The following is a 22,663-nucleotide window of genomic DNA, read 5'->3' on the forward strand; positions in this document are numbered from 1 at the left end:
AAATTTAAAATCCTAAGACGTAATAGTTATCTCCCTTGATGAAATTAATAAATACATAATTCACCATTTGACAAAATATGATTCAAATTTAAATATATGAAAGTACTGATAAAATCTATCACAGTCCTTTTGGATAAATTTGTTTTACAAATAGAAACTACAAAAAGCAGAAAAATGTTACTTTAACAAGAATTACTCAAATGACAACTGCTTAGCCAATAAAAAAAAAACAATACTTAAAAATAAATAAAAAGAACAGAATATTAAAATTTCATAAAAAATCTTCTTACAAGATTAAATTTAAGAAGATCGATAGCCATTAGTCGCGTTCTCTCATGTAATGAATGAATGTGTGAATGTAGGATTGACATGAAATTCTTAAAGATAAACTAAAATGAACGAAAAATGGGCCGAAATGACTTAAATAAATAAAAAGTAAATGACTTAGAATGATTTTAATGAACTTAAGGATGAATTGAATAACCTTAAGAATGACTTGAATGCTTAAAATATAACTGGAATCCTTCAAAAACAACTTGAATGATCTGGAGAATAACTTGAATGGCTTTGAGACTGACTGGTTGTAAAGTGGGTGATCATTTTATATTAAATTAATACAGAAAAGTGATCCCCCACTTTATATCACAAATATAGCATGTAGTAAGAATAGAGACTACACTTTGATCTTGGCCAAAAGGCCAAGAAAAGCTTAAAAAGCTAAGAATAGCATCTATTAACAACAGACCTTTGATCTTAACTAAAAAAGCCAAGCACAAGAGTGTTACGGACAGACTGACTGATGGACGGAGTGACTTATAGAGTCGCTTGCACGCAACTAAAAATCCTATATTCAGAGCATCAGAAAGTTTTATCAGATGTCCTGCTGGGAAGATAGTCTCATAACAACTGAACTGATACTAAGGCAATCTCTGAGAAGATAGTATCATAACCACAGAACAGATACTACACCATCCATCCAAAAGAAAGGGAAGAGGTAATACTTGTGAAAAGAGTATCATAGCAACAAAATAAATATTACACTAACCTTTCCCCTGAATTGGGCATTAAAAGATAGCACATAAGTCTGAAAGTATACTGTCAAGTGGTTTTTTTTTTCCAACTCATCCTGAACTGTTCCTATGTTTTTATTATGGTTACAGCACAACCAAAAGCAATAATAAACATGTCTGGAAGTCTATGTAAAAGGCTCATTTACTCCCAGCTGGGGAATAGAACTACATTTTTTTTTGGGGGGGGGTATTTTTATTATTATTATTATTATTGACTCACAAGGAGCTTTCACACAGGTCTTCAGAGATCTTTCTCTGAAAACAGCCTGTGGTGTTCCCTGGAAGCTGAGTGACAACAAGTCCCCCCAGGTTTCCAGTACTCTCCACCTCTTTCGATAACATTTGCAAATAAATTTGCATTATCGCAACAGCTGCTTGCCATTGGTTTCTCGTTAGCAGCACCTATTGGTCTTCACTGGAATGTGAGTGGCAATAAGCTTACCCAAGGTCCTAGTTCTCTTCGCACTTATTCGGCAGAGGTCTGGTCAGTTCATCGGTCTTTACTTCCTCCTTGTCTCTACATGGTTATTTGGTCTCGCTCTTGGGGGGGGGCAGTGATGTGGCCATGGGGGTAGAGTTGGGTTAGAGAATTGTGGTTTCAGTGTTCTTGGTTCCATGTAGTGTTTCATGTTTTGCCTTTGCAGCAGTTTGTCTAGCTCGCACTTGTTGTTCCACATTCAAAGGTTTTTCTTAATATTTCAGCTGTTTTCATTATTGTTGTTCGTTGTATTTTTCCAGTCATTCCTTTGATTCCAATTTCTCCCATTTTTTTCAAAGCTTTTGGGGATTGTTCCTAGTCCTCCTACTATTTTCGTTATTATTTTGATTTTCTTCATCTTCCATATCCCTTTCAGCTCTCTGGCTAGCTCTGTATACTTGCTTTGTTTCTCCTTTTCTTTGATATTCACCCTGTGGCCAGCTGGAACAGCAAAGTCTACGATTTGACAATTTTTTTTTACTATTATTATTATTATTATTATTATTCATCCTGAACTATGCATTCATACTAATTTGCTCATTTTTACCCCTTAGCAGCAGTTTTTTTTTTTTGTTCTTTTATTCGGATGAAAACCGATTATAAAGTTTTCCACGTGTGTAAAATAACCTATATGCCAAATTTCAAGTCCGTAGATCAAAAATTCATTGAGCATATAGGCTGAGAAGTGTCTTTACACACACACACACACACACACACACACACACACACACACACACACACACACACACATATTCTCACTTTTATAGATATATAGATTATATAGATATATACATGGAAACATTGAAACTTACGCAATAAATTCATTGACATCAAGGTTCATAATATCAACATATACAGAATATCTTTTGGCATAAGCATTCATTGGGATGAGTGAATGCTGGACAGCGTTTCGTATGGTGCGTCGTAATATTTCTACATGCGGCTCAAACTCTCCAACAGATTCCAATAAAGGTGTTCCATGGCAGAATATATCTTCTAAAATAAACTAAAAAAAATTAATAATTATTATAGTAAATAATAATAATAATAATAATAATAATATATATATATATATATATATATATGGAGGTCAATGGGGCTTGGTCCTGCAAGTGCCTGCTCATTGGCTGATTAGGAAGGATGCGGTGAAAAGAAAGCTGATTAGCTAACAAAAGCTGATTAGCTAACAAAAAACTCGATAGAATGTGCATATATAAAAAACGCGAGACAACCACAACTCCTCGCATAAGTCTGATGAATCCTAGCATAGATGAAACGTGAAATATTCTGTGTAGCTTAATTGCCGTATATATTTTATAACTTTATATATATATATATATATATATATATATATATATATATATATATATATATATATATATGTTTACTGTTTTGGAGGGAAAGAATTCCAACAAAGTGCTTAATTACAAAGGAAAACTTTTTCGATATAAGAGCTTAATGTTTATTTATTTAATTGTACAGAAGTTCAGAAAAACATTGGTACCGTCGGTTTCAAGCCCAACATAAAGGGGACCAGTTAATGGTAAAACGTAAATGATGTTAGGCTCTCATCAGCCATGTTGTTCCTGTCTGAGGAAAATAATTTCAGGCCCGCATTTATTTTTTTATAATGATGTTTATTTTTATTTAACTATGACTTATTCCTATCACTGTATATTTTATTTTATTCTAATATGAATTTTCTAATTTTTTAATTTTTTATTTAATTTAATTTTAGTAAATATTTTAATTTAATTTTAGTAAATATGTACTGTTCTGTTGTTGTAGGGTTCCTGGTCTGCCTTCTGTTAATTTTAGCTGGTGGAAGGGAGGTAATTAATTTATCTTATTAATTTTCCTTCTTTATTTCAGTTAAGAGGAGATAATTCATATTTCAGTTGGTCCAAGGGAGGTAATTAATCTATCTTATTTATTTTTTTAACCTTTTTTATTTTATTTTATTTTACATAGTTGATGGAGGTGTGGAGGCTATTTGATTTCTAAGTCTTTTATAGATGTGTTTTGTATTCTTTAAGGTAGCCATAATTTTCTTCATTTTTATACTTAATTTTTATACTTAATATTTATAATTACAATTGTCTAAATGTCCATTTTCACTTTACTAATTTATGCGCTAAGTTGACTGCATCTAGAATACTCTTGAAGAAATTCCTTTAGGTGGAGGTCTTCGTTTGTTGTTCGGTCCTCCCAGTTTATTAGGAGCGTTTGTCTCCTATGTAAACAGGTTTTGAGGGTCTCACTGTGTACGTTTAAACAGATCTTTTGAGGGTCATTAATAGTCTTTATAATGTGGTATTTCTCCGCATCACAAAGTGGGTACTGTTTTGAGGCTGGTGAGTATGCTGGTCTTCTCTCTATGATCCTCCATTTAATGCTGAAAGGTGTTCCGTTGTCTTTTAGCTGCCATACTCGGGCGGCTAGTGCTGTCTTTATCCTTGTTTTTACCCTGAAGGAACTGTTGTGCATGTATAATCTCTGTTTAAACGTCCCTTTCGTCATACCTATGTATATTTCTGGTGTATCGTTATCCTGATGTGTGAGTGTCGCTTCATATACGAGGGATTTCACCCTGCATTTTCCCTCTAATGGGCAATCTTCCTTGGATCTGCAAGAGCAGTCCACAATTTCATTTTTATTGCGTTCCTTTGCGATGATCTTTTTTATTGATGGAGTGGTGGAATAGCTGACCGTAATCGTATTTCTGTTGAATAGTTTGTGCAGCTTATGTTGTGGAGGGAAATTTCTGTCGAGCAGTTTCAGGAATAGGTGTCCCACTGGTGTTTTTTTGTTGAGGGAAAATGGGGGTGAGAACCAAATGATGTTCTGCCTCCTGTTGCGCCTGTCTTTTGTTAGCCGATGTTGAGTTGGCTGGTACGTAATGCTTTCCGTGAATCCGCTTTTTTGGAAAAATCGTAGATGAAGGGGAGTTAGAAAAGAAGGGGGGTGGAAGGGAGAGGACGTTGGAATTTAAAGTAGTAGGTGTGTATATAATAAGATAGGGGTTTATAATTAATTTATTAATTATGTGTTAATTCTTATATACGTTTTTTTTTAGTTTATAACGGTTTAAAATTAAAAGACGCTATTCTTATTTATAACGGCATAAGTAACAGTTAATTTAAAGGATCACCATGGCAACAGGTTGGAGAGTTAATGTTAGTGGGCATGGTGTGGTAGGAGGAGGAAAGAACGGGTTGCAAATGGGGTTTAAAGTTATTTAGCCGGGCGGGGAGAGATTGAAAAATATTTATTGTTTATTATTTATAAAAAAGGAAAGAAAAAGAGAAGGAAAATAGGAGGATAAATTAATGAATTATACGTTACAGGTTTATTTTGATAGTATAATGATAGGTAAGAATATCAGTAAGTTAATAAAATAATAAATTAAAAAATTATTAAGGAAATGTTTATGATAAGTAAATAATACACACACACACATAAATACACATACACGCGTACACATGTACACCTTACGGACACACATCAATGGGGGAAGAGCACATGCCTAAGTATATATAAAAACACAAATACGTAAACATATATATATACATATATACATACATATACATGCATATATATATATATATATATATAAATATATACATACACGCATATACATACATACATATATATATATATATATATATATATATATATATATATATATATATATATGTATATATAAATTAGCCGGGCAGGTAGAAATTATACGTTACAGGTTTATTTTGAAAAAATAAAATAGGTGAGAATGTCAGTAAGTAACTTAAATAATAGATTAATAAAATTAAGGAATGGTTTATGATAAGTAAACAACACACATACACAAATACAAACACACGCATACATATATACAGCATATGCACACACATCAATGGGGGAAGAGCACATGCCTCTAGCTGAAACAATATGTAAACTCATTCTGGACTCACAGTAATAAACTTCCTATATACTGCTCTGGCTACACATTGAGCACCCTAATCCGGTTTTTTCACCACTGGTAAATATATATATATATATATATATATATATATATATATATATATATATATATATATATAAACACTTTTTCTTTTGGCAACACATTACAGACACATTTCAATCAGTCAGCAATGGCGTACTAAAAGTGGGGTGCAGAAGAGGTGGTCTGTCTCGAGCGGCACGTGCCAGCGGGGCGGCATTTTAAGGGGGTAAAAATAGAAAATAGACAAAATTAAAATAATAGAAAACTAACAAAAAATCTTAAATTTTATACCAAAATGACATTTTTATGGTCGTAATATGTTTTTTTGTGTTTTATGTGTGTAATACTGTTTTTAACCGGATTTTTTTTTCAAATATAGCATCAGTTTTATGTCTAATGAAAACAAATATTTTAAGTTGAATACTTCTGCTTTAATATATAAAAGAATAATTTCTTGAAAAATTTTGTGGAATAATATGTAATTATTCTATACCAAGCCCAGATTTTATATTTTATTTATGAGCAGTCTTAAAGCATTCATCAGTTTTGTGTTTTTTTTTTGTTTTTTTTGTTTTTTTTCAGAATATTTGCGTGAATTTTCAAAGAAGGTACCGTAATGAAAAGAATGAAGGAGATCAGTGCTGCATTCTGTTTTTGTCCTGAAAAAATCTTTGGATTTCTTTAATGACGACTGCACATGTATACGAGTACTGTAATAAGATGGAAGTAGTAAGAGCAGTCTAAAATTAGATCCTTGATTGTAATTCCATGCAAATAAATATTTTGAAGACTCTGAAATGGTGAAACTTAGGTACCTCTGACACGCGCCACTGTTTTAACCGCCCCTCCCATATGTAACACGATGTAATTGTAATTTAATTTAATATTGCCATCCTAACTTTCTTACCATCTATAATATAAATCTTACCTGTTTTTATGAATGTATGTATGTTTGTTTGTATATCTCGCAAAACTTTCGACAGAGGCGACGGATTTTCACGAAATCGATATCATTTTGAAGGTCGACCCTTTGGATGACAAATATCAAAAAATAAATAAAAGACGTTATTTCGACCGCCCGTGACAGTAAGCATATCGGTAAGACAGTTTGTTTGTTTTATTTTCACCTCTTTTTCCTCTGGCGTGTTATAGGTTCGAGCCTGCTTACTACTCCTATTTTTTTCCGTTCACAATTCACGCCTGCCTAGTACAACATTTTTTTCACGCCTGCTTACTCAACATAGATCTCCAAACACCCGGGCAACGCCGGGCACCCAGGCTTGTTTAAAAGAAAAAGTTTCAAATAAACTTCTAATATTTAAAAAAAAAAATTTACAGCATACAAAATAATGAAAATGCGAGACAAAAATCGTGTTTACATTATCGACGCTTTAAAACAACGTTTCTACGCAGTGACGTTTTTGAAATCGTAGACACACCCATGTTTTAAAAATCTATCAAAAATCAAATAATAGTCATATCTTCCTGAAACTTTCGATATTTATTCATTATTAAATAAACTTACATACTAAAAGTAGGTTTCGTTAGATATATTAGAGGAAATATATTTTTGGGTGTTCTACCCCCCCCTCATATTCATGGTCAGAAAAGTAAACAAAATAAATGTAGATCGATAAAAATTTCAAGATTTTTTAAAGCTAAAAAGATCAAATAATAAAAATAGTTATTTTTTTTTATATATATAAAATCTTGTTATTTATTTCACTTACCTTAAAGCTGTAAATAAAATTGGACATAAAATCAATATTATTATGTTAAAAAAAGTAACATATTTTCTTTATAATTATTTTTCTCGGTAATATAATTATTTGAATTACAATAACAAAAAAAATCCCCAGAATTCTAAAAAATAATCATTTTTAAAAAGCTTTAAATGATATTAAATTCAAATATTACGTGATATGAAGTTTAAACAGATTTTTTTAATAACAGGTTTCCAATAATAAAAAAATATATTTATATCTTGTACATAATAAAAGAGACGCAATTTTTCCCCTCTGGACGAAACTACCTTAGGTTGACAACAACAGATGTCACATAAAAAATTACTATGTTCACGTCATTAGCCATTACGTTATCTATAGACCGCAATTACATACACATTATTTCGTTATATTAAAAAATTACATTTAGTCCGAAGAGCGCCATGACCATCATCGTCTTAACCTAAATGGTAAGTAGCTTAAATTTCACCCTCACTTTACTGACTACTCTTACAACACCATTATTTTATACTTTTTCCTACTTTTCCTGGGTGTTAACCGTCATTAACTGACTACAGATTTCCTACACATACGTATATTCTTACCCCTTACATACGACACAAATAATGATTTCTCCCTTTGAAATATCTGGCGCAGCTGATTGGATGAGAAGCATTCATTCTCCAATTCAAACATTCGGTTATTTCACCAAATAAACGAACAGTTATCAACTATAAAACACGCCGCCATTTTCGGTATGTACACAATATTCTTATGTTTTATTTATTATTGACGGAATTATCCCACATAGAAACTTGGACCTTTTATTATTTATTTGTGAAAATATTACAGTCACTAAACATAAATCATTGACGATACATCATGACCAGCTACGTGAAACTACTTCTGTTTATAGTCATTCGGAGGAGGGGGGGAGTTAGAGATAGAGAGAAATGAATGGGAGTAAGAGAGACAGAGAGAAATAAACCGTTTCGGTACGTACGCAATATTGTTTTTTCCTTTATTTTTTTTTTATTTTCATTCATTTTAACATGCACCTATTTTTTTAGTAAATCAAATTTTTCGTTTTCTAAGACAATCTTATACGAGGAAAATTCATGCATCAACATGAGTATAATTTAATCACTTTATTATGAGTAATTCTTTTTGTCAATGCCAGCACGCCTAAAAATACGCCACGCGCCAAATTTCCTTTCGTCATAACAACAACTTTCTACAGAAGCAAAAAATATTTTTACATTTTTATCTAGCGAATGAACATGATATTATACATGAAAAACCATGTTTATTATTTTTAATTGAACTGAAGTCAATGTTTTTGATTGTAAAACAAAATAATTTTTTTGATAAATCTGTGTGGCGTACCGCTGCATTGTTTTATCTAAAAAATAAAATTGAATAAAATTTATTTTTACAAGAATGCTTATATATTTATCTAGCGTTTACACATAAAAAATATATGTGAAAAAAACATGTTTATTATTTTTAAAAAATCAATATTATGCAACGAGGATGAAGATGGCTTTTTCTTTTTCTTAAATGAAGCTGAAATATATTACTGTTGCAAAATTTTTGATTCGTAATGTGGTATGATCCCACACAGTCCGGCGATTCTATTTATAAACGATGCTGCTAGGAACTGATGAATCGAATTAATTCACATTCTGCTACCAACCAATCAGAAATCAGAATTGTTCCATAAATATTAAACCTTTTCTGTAGCAATTTCGCATATGTTTTTCCGTGTTAAGACATCTTTTACGTAGCTCGCCGCATGGAGAATTATCAGGCCACATGGAGAAATTCATTTATTCAAAAGTCAGCCTTTCTTTTGAAGGCGCCGTCGTTAATGCTTTTATGTGTTGTTGTTGTTGTTTTATATATTGACTGTTATTGTTAAAATTTCATTTATTATTATTACCGTTTTTTAATGGGCTTCAGCTATGGAATAGCGCCTTCACAGTGTACTTTAATTTTCACTCGAGAGGTGTTTCTTGACTAGTGAAAAGGTCTTTGGATGCATCGTGTGACCCGTGCTTCATGGATCCGGAAGGAAGACTGTGTGTTTTGGATGTTACCATAAAAGGTGGGTCTTTTCGTTTTATCGATGTTTATGCGCCTAATGGTCATAGTGACCTTGCCCATTTCCTTCGTTGGATTGAGCAGTTCATGAGTACTTCCCGAACTGTTATCTTAGCGCGAGACTGGAACGTGGTCCTGAATAACGAGTTAGATCGCTTGGGGTAAACATCTAGGGGCAACAACCAAGATCAGGATGCTTTCCATTTTCGGAATTTTCTTGATAAGTTTGATCTCATTGATAAGTGGACTTGGACAGGTAGCAGCGCCTCTGGTATGGTACAACTTCGAGGTATATCGACCGGTTCTTAGTTAGGGGAGTCGATGTAGGTGTATTAGATTGTCCAAGTTTCCATAACATAGTTTACTTGGATCACCGACTTGTTCATGTTCGGCTAAACTTAGATAGACCTAAGCCTAAGTTGGCCGGTTACTGGAAGCTCAACACGTCGTTATTTGATGTGCAGGGCTACCGGGACGAGTTATTACTAACTCTACAGCAGAAATTGACAGAAGCTGTTATTGGGAATAGGTGATGGGCCAATCTTAAGGATGCCATTAGGTCCTTTTCTGCCAATTTTAGCAAACGACTCAACCAAGAATCTAGGGCAGCTAAAGCGACACTAGAGTCTAGTTTAGATTGGGCGGAGGAGGAGGGGGATAGTCTTAATGTAAACATAATTAAGGTTCAGCTTGCCTCCTTGACAGAAAAGGAACACCAAGCTTTAACGATTAGGGCTAGATTAAAAAGAATGCCCCAGGAGGCAACAAACATGGCTGCTGAATTGTGTACGGAGGAGCTTCATCAAGCGGCCGATCGACACATCGTATGAGTAACATTGCCAGATCGACGAACCGTGACCACAAACGAAGGCATTCTGGAGGCGTGTAGGTCACACTTTCAGGAGGTTTTTACCAGGCAACCCAGTCTGTCATTGGAACAGTTTGACACCTATTTGGCTGACTTTCCTCGCCTTTCGGCGACTGAATTAACAAGGCTTAATGCAGAGTTGAAAATTTTGGCCAAGGTTCTTGCTAATCGTCTGCAGCTTGTCCTGGCTGGACTAATCAGCCCCGAGCAAACTTGTGCCATGAAAGGCAGCATAATTCAGGATAATCTGCATTCTATATGCTTGATCATAGAAAAAGTCGACACTGAAACCATGCTGATCAATTTAGATCAGTCCAAAGCCTTCGATAGGGTGGACCATTGTTACTTGGAGACAGTTCTATCAGCAGCTGGTTCTATCAGTTCTATCAGCCCGCAGTTTTGCTTGTGGGTTCACCTCCTGTATGCTAATCCCATGGTTCTGATAGAAGTGAATGGAAGGAGATTGAAGCCTTTCAATTTATCCCGATCCATTCGTCAGGGCTGTCCATTATCACCATTGCTCTATGTGCTTGCAGTGGAGCCTTTCCTGCATAGGCTATGGGTAAATCTGGCTATACATGGTATCACTTTGCCGGGCGCTTCTGCTACGGTAAAGTACTCTGCCTATGCCGATGATATAACAGTGTTCGTGACAAACAATGCTGAGATTAATGTTGTCGGTGCAGAAAACAGATTATATGAGACAGTCGCAGGGGCCAAAATTAGCTGTGACAAGTCCTGTGGCTTGCGAATTGGTGCCTGGAGAGGAGTCTCTTTTCAAGGGCTCTTAAACTGGAGTGACGGGCCTTGCAAGATACTCGGCATCTGGTTCGACCCAGATCTTCAGCTGGAGAAGAATTGGTCAGAATTCCTGAAAGCTGTGCATGCTGCCACTAGTCGGTAGATCTGCAGAAATCTTTCGTTAAAGGGGAGAGCAGAAGTGTGTGTTTCACACTTATATCCAATATTCACATACTGTCTTTCAATCCTTCCACTCCCGTTGGACACACTTCTCCATTTGCAACGGGCTCTGTTTAAGGTCTTATGGCTTGGAAAGGCCAACATGGTCCGTTGTGAGCTTTGTTTTCTCCATCTTCCTGGGGGCAGTCTGGGTGTGCCAAACGTGATGATTCGTCAACACACACTTCGGCTGTACTTCTTTGATCGAATGTGTATGCAAGTTGATGGAAATGGTGGCTTCTGGAAGAAAGATACCCAGAAAGCCTTCCCAACGTTGAGAAGTGTGCACTTGAATGAGGGGGAGGCACACAGATTACCCCGAGGTGAATGTTCCTTCTATCGAGAGTGTCGCTGCGCTTTGAAGCTCCTTCTAAGGGTAAAAGAACACCTTTCTGAAACCCTGCTGTAGTCCCAAAAGGCATTATATCAAGTATTAGTAAGGGAATTCGTTGGAGAGGATACAATTGAGGGGCTCACTTTGACGAGGGGGCAGCGTAGCTCGATCTGGCCTTGGGCGCCTGGGTCGGGGTGTCTCACTAACGACGAGGCATCTTTGGCCTGGCTGGTAATTCGAAATGCTCTCTGGATCAGTAGGAGACTGCACTCAGCTGGCTTGCCAAGTTCTCCTATTTGTAAACGGTGTGGTGATGAAGACAAGACTTTAAATCATGCCTTCTGCTATTGCCGTATAATTGTGCCACTGAGTGAGTTTGTTGCTGGGCTCGTGGTTCACATCCTGAACGTGCCGTCTTTCAACCTGGAACCTATTAATGTTTGTAGCAACTGGGTTCCGACAACTGATCGGCTTAGAAGACAAATATGTCTGACCTTGCTAGCAGTAATGAGAGGTGTGGTATGGAGGACTCACATGAAAGTGGTTTATGGAGCTGAGGACTTTGCTCCTCTTGACCTTGTTCGAATTTTTCGTTTTTATTTGAAGATTCGTATTAGGGCCGAGAGGGTTAGACTCTCTTTGTCAGACTTTGCTGAAAGGTGGGTGTCTGTTGCGCATGTCTGTTGCATAAGGGGTGCAAGACTTGAGTGGTATTTGGACGTGCCTTAGGCTTGAGGATTTTGGGTTCCAAAAACAAACGTCAACCTTGACTCGGTTCTCAAAGTCAAATATATAGTTTAGCTTAAGTTTTAGTTTTAGACACTTCAAGTTCATAACTTAGTTAGTGTGTGAGAGGTATCTTCAAGCTCCCCCCCTTTTTTTCTTTTTTTTTCTCAGACTCCAAGTAGGTGACAGACCATGCGATTTGCCAGAGATGCAGGTTCCCTTGCGATATTTTTGTAAGAGGTGTTAGTAATAAAGCGATCGGACCTACATCACCTTTTTCAACTGGCAAATCCATGTATCTGCCATAAGGGAGGTCTTATTACTAACACCGTTCCCTTTCTTTTCATTGTAAATATAACTTTTAATTTCTTTATTCAACTCCAGCGCCCCTTTTTACATATTGTATTGCATTGGGTTTAAGTAGGTTAGTCATATGATGAGTTTTTGGTGATTGAAGAAGGATGTATAGTATAAATGAGGTGTTGTGGTGAGAGTAGAGTGAAAGTAGGATCTAGCTAAGTTAGCTTCGGCAGCATTAGTTAGTCAAGACCGACCTTTCCCCCATTCCCCAATTTTTTGGCCTTGTGCCAAATTTTTCTTTAAAAATCTTGTATTTTTATTGGAAATAAATAACCATATGTTTTTTCCATCTCGACACGATAAGAATCTTTTGCTCTGTGGAACTGTCTACTGCAGACCAGTCACTTCTCAGGACTTGTATGGAACAACGAAACATCGGAAACTATTCACCTCTCAAGACTTGTGTGGAACAACGCACCATCGAAAACTGTTCTGTCTACTGCAAACCAATCACCTCCCAGGAGTTGTGTAGAACAACGAACCATCGGAAACTGTTCTGAAACTAAACATGGCTTACACTTCTAGAATTACGGACACAGGAGATAAAACAATCGTTTCCTTTTGCTTTGTTTTTTCATTAAAAATGTTTCACTAACTTTGCATGACTATAATTTCATCACGTTATTATTGTACATGTGAGGTTGTGATTTTTTTTGTTTTGTTTGTGTATGCAAAGTTATTTGCGTATTTTTCTTACGACCTGCCCAAGCGTAGTATAAATACACCCAACCTCCCCATGTTAACAACAGCTTTTGAAATAAACACCCCAACCTCCCTGTGTTAAGAACGACTTTCGAGGTTGGTGGTGTTTATTCCGAAAGCCGTTCTTAACATGGGGAGGTTGAGGGTGTCTATAATACGTTGGCACAATGATACTCTGCCCTTTCTCTTATTTTTCCTTTTAAAATGTTGCCTTTACTTATTTTCTTCTTACTATTTTAAACGTCTGTTTACTCGCATTTTTTTTTTTTTTTGTTCAACCGGTATAATCCGGCGGTTTCCATCATTCGCCAGGCGTTGCCCACTCAGAATCACGGAAAAAAATGATTTTAAACTGGAGAAGTACCGAAGTTTCACAATGATTACATTTTTTTTTTTTTTTTTTTTTTGCTAATTAAAAGCGTTGAACAATACAAAGTACAATTTTGGGTACTTATGTATTTTTGGTACCGTGCTGAAATAATATTGTTTTTATTTACAAAGCCATTTTAACCTTTGGGAGGGGAGGGTGTTTGGTCACTATTAAAAAAAATTAGCGTGAAACTTGAATTTAACCTAAAAGTACTATTTACAAATAGTGCGGTACCAAAAATGTAGATGATGCATATAATGGCAGAGTACGATACCATCTGAAGCTTAGTTACTAAGCAAGTTCATTTAATAATGAATAAATATCGAAAATTACAGGATGGCATGACAATTATTTGATTTTTTTCTAGATTTCTTGAACATGGGTGTGTCTACGGCTTCACACACATTACTACATAGGAACGATTTTTGTCTCACATTTACATTATTTTTGTATGCTGTAAAAAATTTGGGTGCAAGTACAAATCTATAAATGATAAGTACGTACATTATAAAGATTTTTTTTCAAATTTTTATAGTAAGAAAGATTACTTGTGGACCATTTATAGACTTGCACCAAAATTTGTAAAAATTATTAGCAGTTTATTCAAAGCTTCGTTTAAATGGTAAAAAAAAAGTTAGGATGATAATATTAAATTACAGTTACATGGTGTTACATACACGGGGGGGGGGGTTAAAGCTGTGGCGAGCATTGAAGATACATATTATATAATGTTTGAACTATGCGCAGGCAACGCGAGAATAACGTCAAAGAATGCCTGCACATAGTTCAAACATTTCAAAATACAACCGCTAGAAACAACGCACGGCTCTTTACAAACAGACTTCTTTCTCCAAATTTACAACATGGCAAGGAAGAAGAAGAAGAAAAAAAAACAACATACTGAAGATGGAGGATATCTCTGAAATATATTTGTGATAAATTTTAAACACGTAAAATATTTGTTTATTTTACTAATATTACGTTGTGATTTGGCTTTTAAGTGCACTTGATGCGTATTTTATTTTATTCAAATTAAAACAACGTTTCTGTATGAACTCTCATTCTTTGACGTTATACATATTATTATTACATTGATTGAAAAAATAAAACAACTGATTAGGCTATTTTGGCAATACAGACGTTAGTAATTTAATATTAACAGCCGTATTTGAAATTTTTATGCGGGGGAGGGGAGCTTGGTACCTATGGGCAACGCCGGAGTACGGTTCCTGCTAGTAAGGGAATATAAGACTAATGAGATAATAAAAATTGTAAATCTAAAATCGGCCTAAAAAATTTTGTTTATTACTTAAATTGATAGCGGGTGATCCTTATTTTGCGCATTCTTTCAAAAATGTACAGAGGCCTGTAAGCGACATTATCTTTAGATACATAAGTGTCAACAGAAGACGTTGAATTAATTTTATTTTATTAACTCTAGTCTGTGTAGTTCGTTAATAAAATCTATTTGTTTTACAAAAGGTAAGTCTTATATTGTTTTTTTATCCATAGCGAACAAAAAACCATTACTTCCATTAACAATTATATCGCAAATGCCCATCCATAGAAATTGACACAAACAAACGAAATGATGACGTCACTATTAATGTGTAAAATGCTGACGTTTTACACACCGCCGTGAAGATGCCTAGTGAAACATAATAGATTATCAACAGCCAGCGAGAGGAGGACAAATGCTACAACCGCCCCGATTGGCAAAAAGGAAACGTTGAATTTAAGTGGATACGTGCTTAAACGTGCATCTCATATCAATACGTTAATCCGGATACTGGGATTCACATTCGTATGTTACGTACAGTCAGCTTTGACTCGATAAATTTAGGTCAAATGTCTACCGAAAATTAATAAATAAAAACATTACTTATACTTGAAATTTAATAGAACATAATGTAGAAGTTTGGATTCTATGAGCTGATCACGTGTTTACTTTCAGAAAGTAATTTTGTCTCATTTCACTAAATGCAACCTTAATGAAAAGACGTTGGCCCAAAGACTATAATTCTGATTGAAATATTATGTCTGCAAATGTGTAGTTCAAAAACCTTAAATGAATTTTTAAAAAAATGCATAAAAAACAGATCTATTTATTATTGAGCACTTTTATATGAACATGAAAAGAATTTCCTGAATTTTTTCAATGTAGATATAAATTTAACTGGATTTATTTATATATATATATATATATATATATATATATATATATATATATATATATATATATATTAGTGTTGGGACGATTATAGGAATCAGGAATCAGAAAAATCAGAACTTTTGGGGGTATTGGAATCAGTATCAGAATAAGAAAAATTTGTGCCTATTTTCTGATGCCAAAAACGATTGCTTTAATTTTGTTTTTTTATTATTTGATTTTGTTTAAAACAAAATTTTCCACTGCTGGTAGTCATAATAAAATAATAAATATTTATTGATTTTAAACTACCAGCAAAACTAAAAGTGTTTTTTTTATGTTTGAGAAAATATATGCACATTTAACATGTGTCTTTACGATAATCTAGACGCAATAACAACTTCATAGTTAAATATTTAGAGATTCATAAAGAATCGGAATCGGGAATTTATTACGGAATCGGTAATTGTATCGAAATCGGAGAAAATATTGGAATTGTTCCATCACTAATATATATATATATATATATATATATATATATATACGCACACATATATATATATACACACACACATATATATATACACACACACATATATATATACACACATATATATATATATATATATATATATATATAAGTCACTAAACCATACATATGAGACACTAATTCAGAGAGTTTTCCAATATTTTAGATTTTTCTGAGTACATCAGAAGGGAAAAACGCAAGGAGTTGGAGCAATAAAAACAAAATAATATGGTGTTATGATCATAGTAAGAGTACATAGTAGTGATCTTGAGACAATCCTGAGAAACGTCGGGTTATCTTGTTAATTTCAAATAAAATACAACAAACCTTTTCAAGTTGTGGTACAGCCTGTGTGGAGCTAATGCCTTTGTCAAACAATGTAACGACTGTTGTTTCAAATGCAGATAAATTCGTGCTGTAATGGGGTCCATTTTCATCAAGCAAAAAATCAACGTAGAACAACGGATTTTTAAGAGGTCTAAAAAAAAAAAATGAAACGTGCAAATACGATGGCAAAAATAACAAATATCTTTATTGTTGTAGCCCCTTGTTAGGGGAAAGAAATAAAGACACAAGAGAAGAATTTAGTAAACGAATATATTAACAAGTAACGGTAGTATAAAACATATATAAATGAGAGGATTCTCAGTGAGACTGTTAGGGCCTGCTGTCAGAGATGTCTGCTGGAATACTGTTTTACCCTAAGAGTAGCACCTGCTGCTATTTATAGCTGGGAGAGTTCATGACTGTGTGGTAAATTACCATAACACTCCCTTCTAAGTATTAATTCCACATGAGTTCAGTTTATTTATTTTTTTTTTTTTTTGCTTTGGGTTAACTATGATTAACTCCTTTATTTGTTCTTGTTGCCACAGCTATCACCGGGTAGAAATTTTAGGTATATATATATATATATATATATATATATAGTAAGTTATAAAATATATATGGTGATTAAGCTACACTGAATATTCCGCGTTTCATCCACTCTAGGACTCTTCAGGCTTATGCGCGAATTTTGTGGTTGTCTGTCGTATACATAAACGATCACACATATATGTATGTATATATATATGTATATATATATATATATGTGCATATATGTATGTACATATATATATTTATATATAAACTAACATAAAAAAAAACGTAACCTAGATTTAAAACAGGTCAAGAAACTATATATCCAGGCTAAATAGAGCACACACAAAGGAACAGGTCAACCAGAGATCAAATAGGCCTTTGTCCTGTAAGGGCATGTTCATTGGCTGATAGGAAGGACGCGGTGGATACTAGAAAGCTGATTTGCTAACTAAAATCTCAATAGAGGGTGCATATATAAAAACGACAGACAACCACAAAATTCGCACATAAGCCTGAAGAGTCCTAGAGTGGATGAAATGCGAAATATTCAGTATAGCTTAATCGCCATATATATTTTATAACTTAGTAACTAGCTCTACCTACGTATTGAGCACTTTTGAAGTAAATACTTAAAGTTTACGCATAAATTTATACTTTCGTATATTAATTTTATGTGAGTAAATGAAGTAGTTATATATATATATATATATATATATATATATATATTAATTTTCTTCTTAGTATTGATTATTGTGAAGAATGAACCTACAACCTTGTTGTGGCTTTGTTAGGAACCCATGATAAAGCGACAAGAGGGGAATTGAGTAAACCAATATATTAATAAAGAACAGTAATATAAAACATGTACAAGTGAGAGGTTTACCAGCGAGACTGTTCTATCTGTCAGGGCTGTCTGCTGGAATATTGACTTTCTTAAGCATAGCACCTGCTGCTATTTATAGCTGTTAGAGTTCATGAGTTTGTGGGTAAATCATCATCATCATCATCATCATCGCTGTAGCGTCTGTTTTACACACTGAAATGTGGTGGACGGCTTTTAGGAATTGGTTTCACGCCAACGTCAACCAAGAATATATCAACTTTGTGGGTCTTTGCTTTGTAGTTTTGGACTTTTAGCTGGACATATGCACGCACATACATGCACACAGACAACTGCCTTTTATATATTTTCACGAAAAACACTCGTCTAACTGAAACCACTATCAATAATTTCCCCCACTCTTTATCTGTGCATAAACCTAAACGTAGATTCCATGAACAAAGCTTCTTTATTAGAACTGCACACCTGTGGGACTCTGTTCCGTTTTCCTGCTTTCCAACTGACTACAATATGGTTGTCTTCAACTCCAACGTGAACAAATTCTCCATGAGCCATCCCCATAAGTAATCCAATTTATCAAGTTTCCACTACTATCGATTACTGACATGTTCCCCTTGACCATTGTACACTCATTAACCCTTACCCTCGAGTGGCCCTCAGGCCTTGATAAGTGGTAACTCCATTGTAAAAAATGTATAATAGATAAAAAGATTTTGCATTATTTGGATTATTTAGACTACTGTTATCATCTTTAATGTTGTTTTTACAAGAACTTTCATATTAAACGCGGGAATTTGTATGGAATTTCAAGCGAAACCCTTTATTTAATCCATGAGGAAAGAAGTGCTATGTAGCCGGGGTCTATATATATACGGGTGTCTATTGTCTTTAACGTTGTAATATATACAACGTGTCGTCTAGTGGTTAGATTGTATGAGAGTGTATCTACAAGTGTATATATGTGTCACAGTCATCTATATGCCGTGTATATATACGTGTGTTCATCTATAAACGTCTAGCATTGTGATCGTCTATCGTTGTGTGTGTATGTACATTCAAATACAGTTCATGGTGGGACAAGAATATACATAAATACCTATGCAACACAAAAGACGAATAACACTTATTCGTGGTTTCAACATCTGGCCAATCGGGAACATATCTGGTCCATCTTTGGTCTTGTTTGCTGGGAAGCTGCAATGGAAATTCTCCCCAAGAAACGACAGAGCCTCGGGTTTTATTTTCACAACTTTTTATTCCAGAGTTTTTTCTCCCTTTTTAAAAGTTGCAATACCCTCTCCACTCAGAGCCATTACGATCTGAAAACCGTCAATGTCCCTCTTCCGATTGACTCTAACTAACTTCCATGTATCTAAAAAAAGACCATCTCCCCTCTAAATGATATTATTAGTATGCGTTAATAAGATAATCACCTGATGTTTTTACATGTCATTATTTCTAAGTTGCCAACTATGTTATAACATTTTAAAGTTCACATTCTTGGAAACTATTAAATGTAAATAAATATCTAAATATTTTGATTATTCTAAAAAATATTTTAGCTGACAAAACATTTTGGCTTTAATAATCATAATAATCGTCGACCAGCACCTCATCAGCGTTGCCCGGTCAATAGCTAACAGAAGTCTTAATTCATAACTGTATTCTTAATATTACCAATACTGCAAACCTGTGGCACAATGGATAAGAATGATAATAATCAGTTTTAAATGACGGTCTTCTGGAGGTTCGGTATGATCAACACTAAGAATAACATCCAGGATGAGAGGAGTAGTCTGAATAATCCAAATAATCAAAATTATTAATTCCATTCTAAAAATATTCTGAAACATAATAGGATTCCTGTGTTCGACAAGATACACCTGAAGAGGGTCGGAGGTTATATCGATCGAAACGTTGTGAAAATGACACTCAAGATGAGAACAGTAGTCCGATGAATCCAAATACGAATAACCAATCCTCATCTCAAAAATTCAGAAATGTAAAAAAAATGTTTTTGTAATTTAATTGAGATATATATATATATATATATATATATATATATATAAAAGTGAACATGTCTGTGTATCTGTGTGTTTGTGTGTGTACATTTCCCTATGCAATAACTCTGTCAATTTTAAGTCTACAGACTTGAAAGTTGATATACAGGGTACTGAGATTTGGGAAAATCTTGGGGATCGGTTTTCAGTCAGAAATTTGGCTGTTAAGGAGTCAAAGTTCAACGATTTGACCTTTGAGAACTCTACCAAACTCTTCTGACAATTTTGGGTCTAAACACTTGAAATTTTAGATATAGGTTTCTTGGACATGGATCTAACTTAATAACTTGATTTGAGCCCAAAACAATAAATGTTAAGGGGTCATAATAGAGGTAAAAGTTAAAAAAAAAATTGACCTCTGCAGTCTCTACCAAATTTTATCAGACAATTTCTGGTTTAAACATTTACCAATATATAAATGTATGTATGTATGTATGTATGTTTGCATGTCTGCCTAGAACTTTTGACAGAGGCGACGGATTTTCATAAGATCAGTATCGTTTTGAAGTCCGACCTTTCAGACTACAAATATCGAAAAATTGGCTAAAAACATTAATATCTTCACCTTCAACTGGGAACTTTTCTACAGGGGGAGGGGGAGGTCGCTTTTTTTCGCCGATATTTTCGAAAGTTATCCTCTCCTTTCGATAGTCTAACCTTAATTTTTTAAAATATCACTTCCGGTTTGGCAGTGGTCATAACAGCATAAACGTCAGATTTTTTTCCCGTTTTTTTCCTCCTTCGCGGTACAGGTTCGAGCCTGCCTTCCTACTACCACTTTTTTTTCTTTTGCTCAACAGACACATCCAAACACCCGGGCAACGCCGGGCTGAAATTCTAGTATATATATATATATATATATATATATATATATATATATATATATATGAGTAAAATAAAATACAAAACGATGGTTGACGCTATGCGAATGAGAAGTAAAACCTAAAATAAATAAATGGTAATCAACGTTTCGTCCACATTTCAGGGGACATCATCAGGATTTGGAAAAATGTTGAGGAAACAGGTTACAAACCACATGCGAGTGAAGAAGAAAAAAATTTTAGGTTCCTTCCTACTCTGAAAAGACCCCTGAAATGTGGACGAAACGTTGATTACCATTTATTAACTTTAGGTTTTCCTTCTCATTTGCATATATATATATATATATATATATATATATATATACAGGGTGTCCACAAAGTCTGGCTACATTATGTAGCCAGACTTTGTGGACACCCTGTAGATTATGTAGTCAGACTTTGTGAGCACCGTGTAGGTTATGTAGCCAGAATTTGTGGGCACCGTGTAGATTATGCAGCCAGACTTTGTGGACATCCTGTATATATATATATATATATATATATATATATATTGCAATCATGAAGGGAAGACTTTTATAATTCATAATTAAAAGTAAAATGCGTTTTGAAATAGTAAAAGGGGCGGAGAAGAGAAAAGAAAAATAAAGGGAGGGGGAGTCAGCTGATCAGTTTCGCCCTCGCTTTCTCAATGTTGTATCGAGGGATTTAAAAAAGAGAAATCGAAAATATGTACATTTAAAATAATATATATATATATATATATATATATATATATATATATATATATATATATATATATGAAAAATTTAGAATATCAGAATACTTACTTATATGGACTGTTGATGATATCACCTTCCCAAGAATAAGGTTTCTTTAATCGTAAAGTGCTAGCGCAAGCATCTTTTACCATTCGAGTAAAGTTTGTCAATGAGTCATTGACTAAATACCGAAGAGTGTCCTGAAAAATTAAAGTTATAAGAAATTTTCTTTTTCGTATTAAAGGAGACAATGATTGCAGCAAAATGTTCTTTATGTTTTTGATATAATAAAAACTATCAGGTTTCATTTACGTGTTAACTAGTGTTGCGATGATTAATCAGAATCGTAAAAATCAGAATTATTTAGGGATTTATCGGAATCTGTATCAGATTCAGAAAAAAATGTGCATATTTTCCTATGCAAAAAAAAACGATTATTTTAATTGTTTTTGTTTTAACTTGTCATTTAATGACAAAATGATAATTATTTATTGATTTACTATAACTATGACTATAACTATAACTATGACTATAACTATAACTATAACTATGACTATAACTATAACTATAACTATGACTATAACTATAACTATAACTATGACTATGACTATAACTATAACTATGACTATAACTATAACTATAACTATAACTATGACTATAACTATAACTATAACTATAACTATAACTATGACTATGACTATGACTATAACTATAACTATAACTATAACTATGACTATGACTATAACTATAACTATGACTATAACTATAACTATAACTATAACTATAACTATCATCAAAACTAAAATCTATAGATCAACATAGGTGTATTTTTAAGCTTGTGAAAATATATGCACATATTACATGGATTTTTACAGTAATCCGAAAATTGAAAAAAAAAAATAAATAAATAAAAATAAAAATAAAAAATAGCTCTATAGCTAAATATTTTTAAATAATTTTAAAG

General features: G+C 33.8%; 1 protein-coding gene and 1 pseudogene across 1 annotated transcript in view; both read right to left on the reverse strand.

Moving 5' to 3' along the window:
* Positions 1–22,663, reverse strand: part of LOC145296792 (dynein axonemal heavy chain 1-like) — a 350,721-nt gene that overhangs the window by 264,573 nt on the left and 63,485 nt on the right. Inside the window, exons 12-14 of the mRNA XM_080142859.1 lie at positions 21,769–21,899; positions 16,683–16,833; positions 2,361–2,554 (exon numbers count right to left, since the gene is read on the reverse strand). Coding sequence (XP_079998985.1) covers positions 2,361–2,554; positions 16,683–16,833; positions 21,769–21,899 — 476 coding nt within the window. The remainder of the gene's footprint in view (positions 1–2,360; positions 2,555–16,682; positions 16,834–21,768; positions 21,900–22,663) is intronic.
* LOC145297257 (U2 spliceosomal RNA) lies at positions 588–710 on the reverse strand (annotated as a pseudogene).

This window comes from Euprymna scolopes, chromosome 17 (assembly GCF_053919585.1).
Source record: "Euprymna scolopes isolate OS-2025 chromosome 17, ASM5391958v1, whole genome shotgun sequence".
NCBI lineage: Eukaryota > Metazoa > Mollusca > Cephalopoda > Sepiida > Sepiolidae > Euprymna > Euprymna scolopes.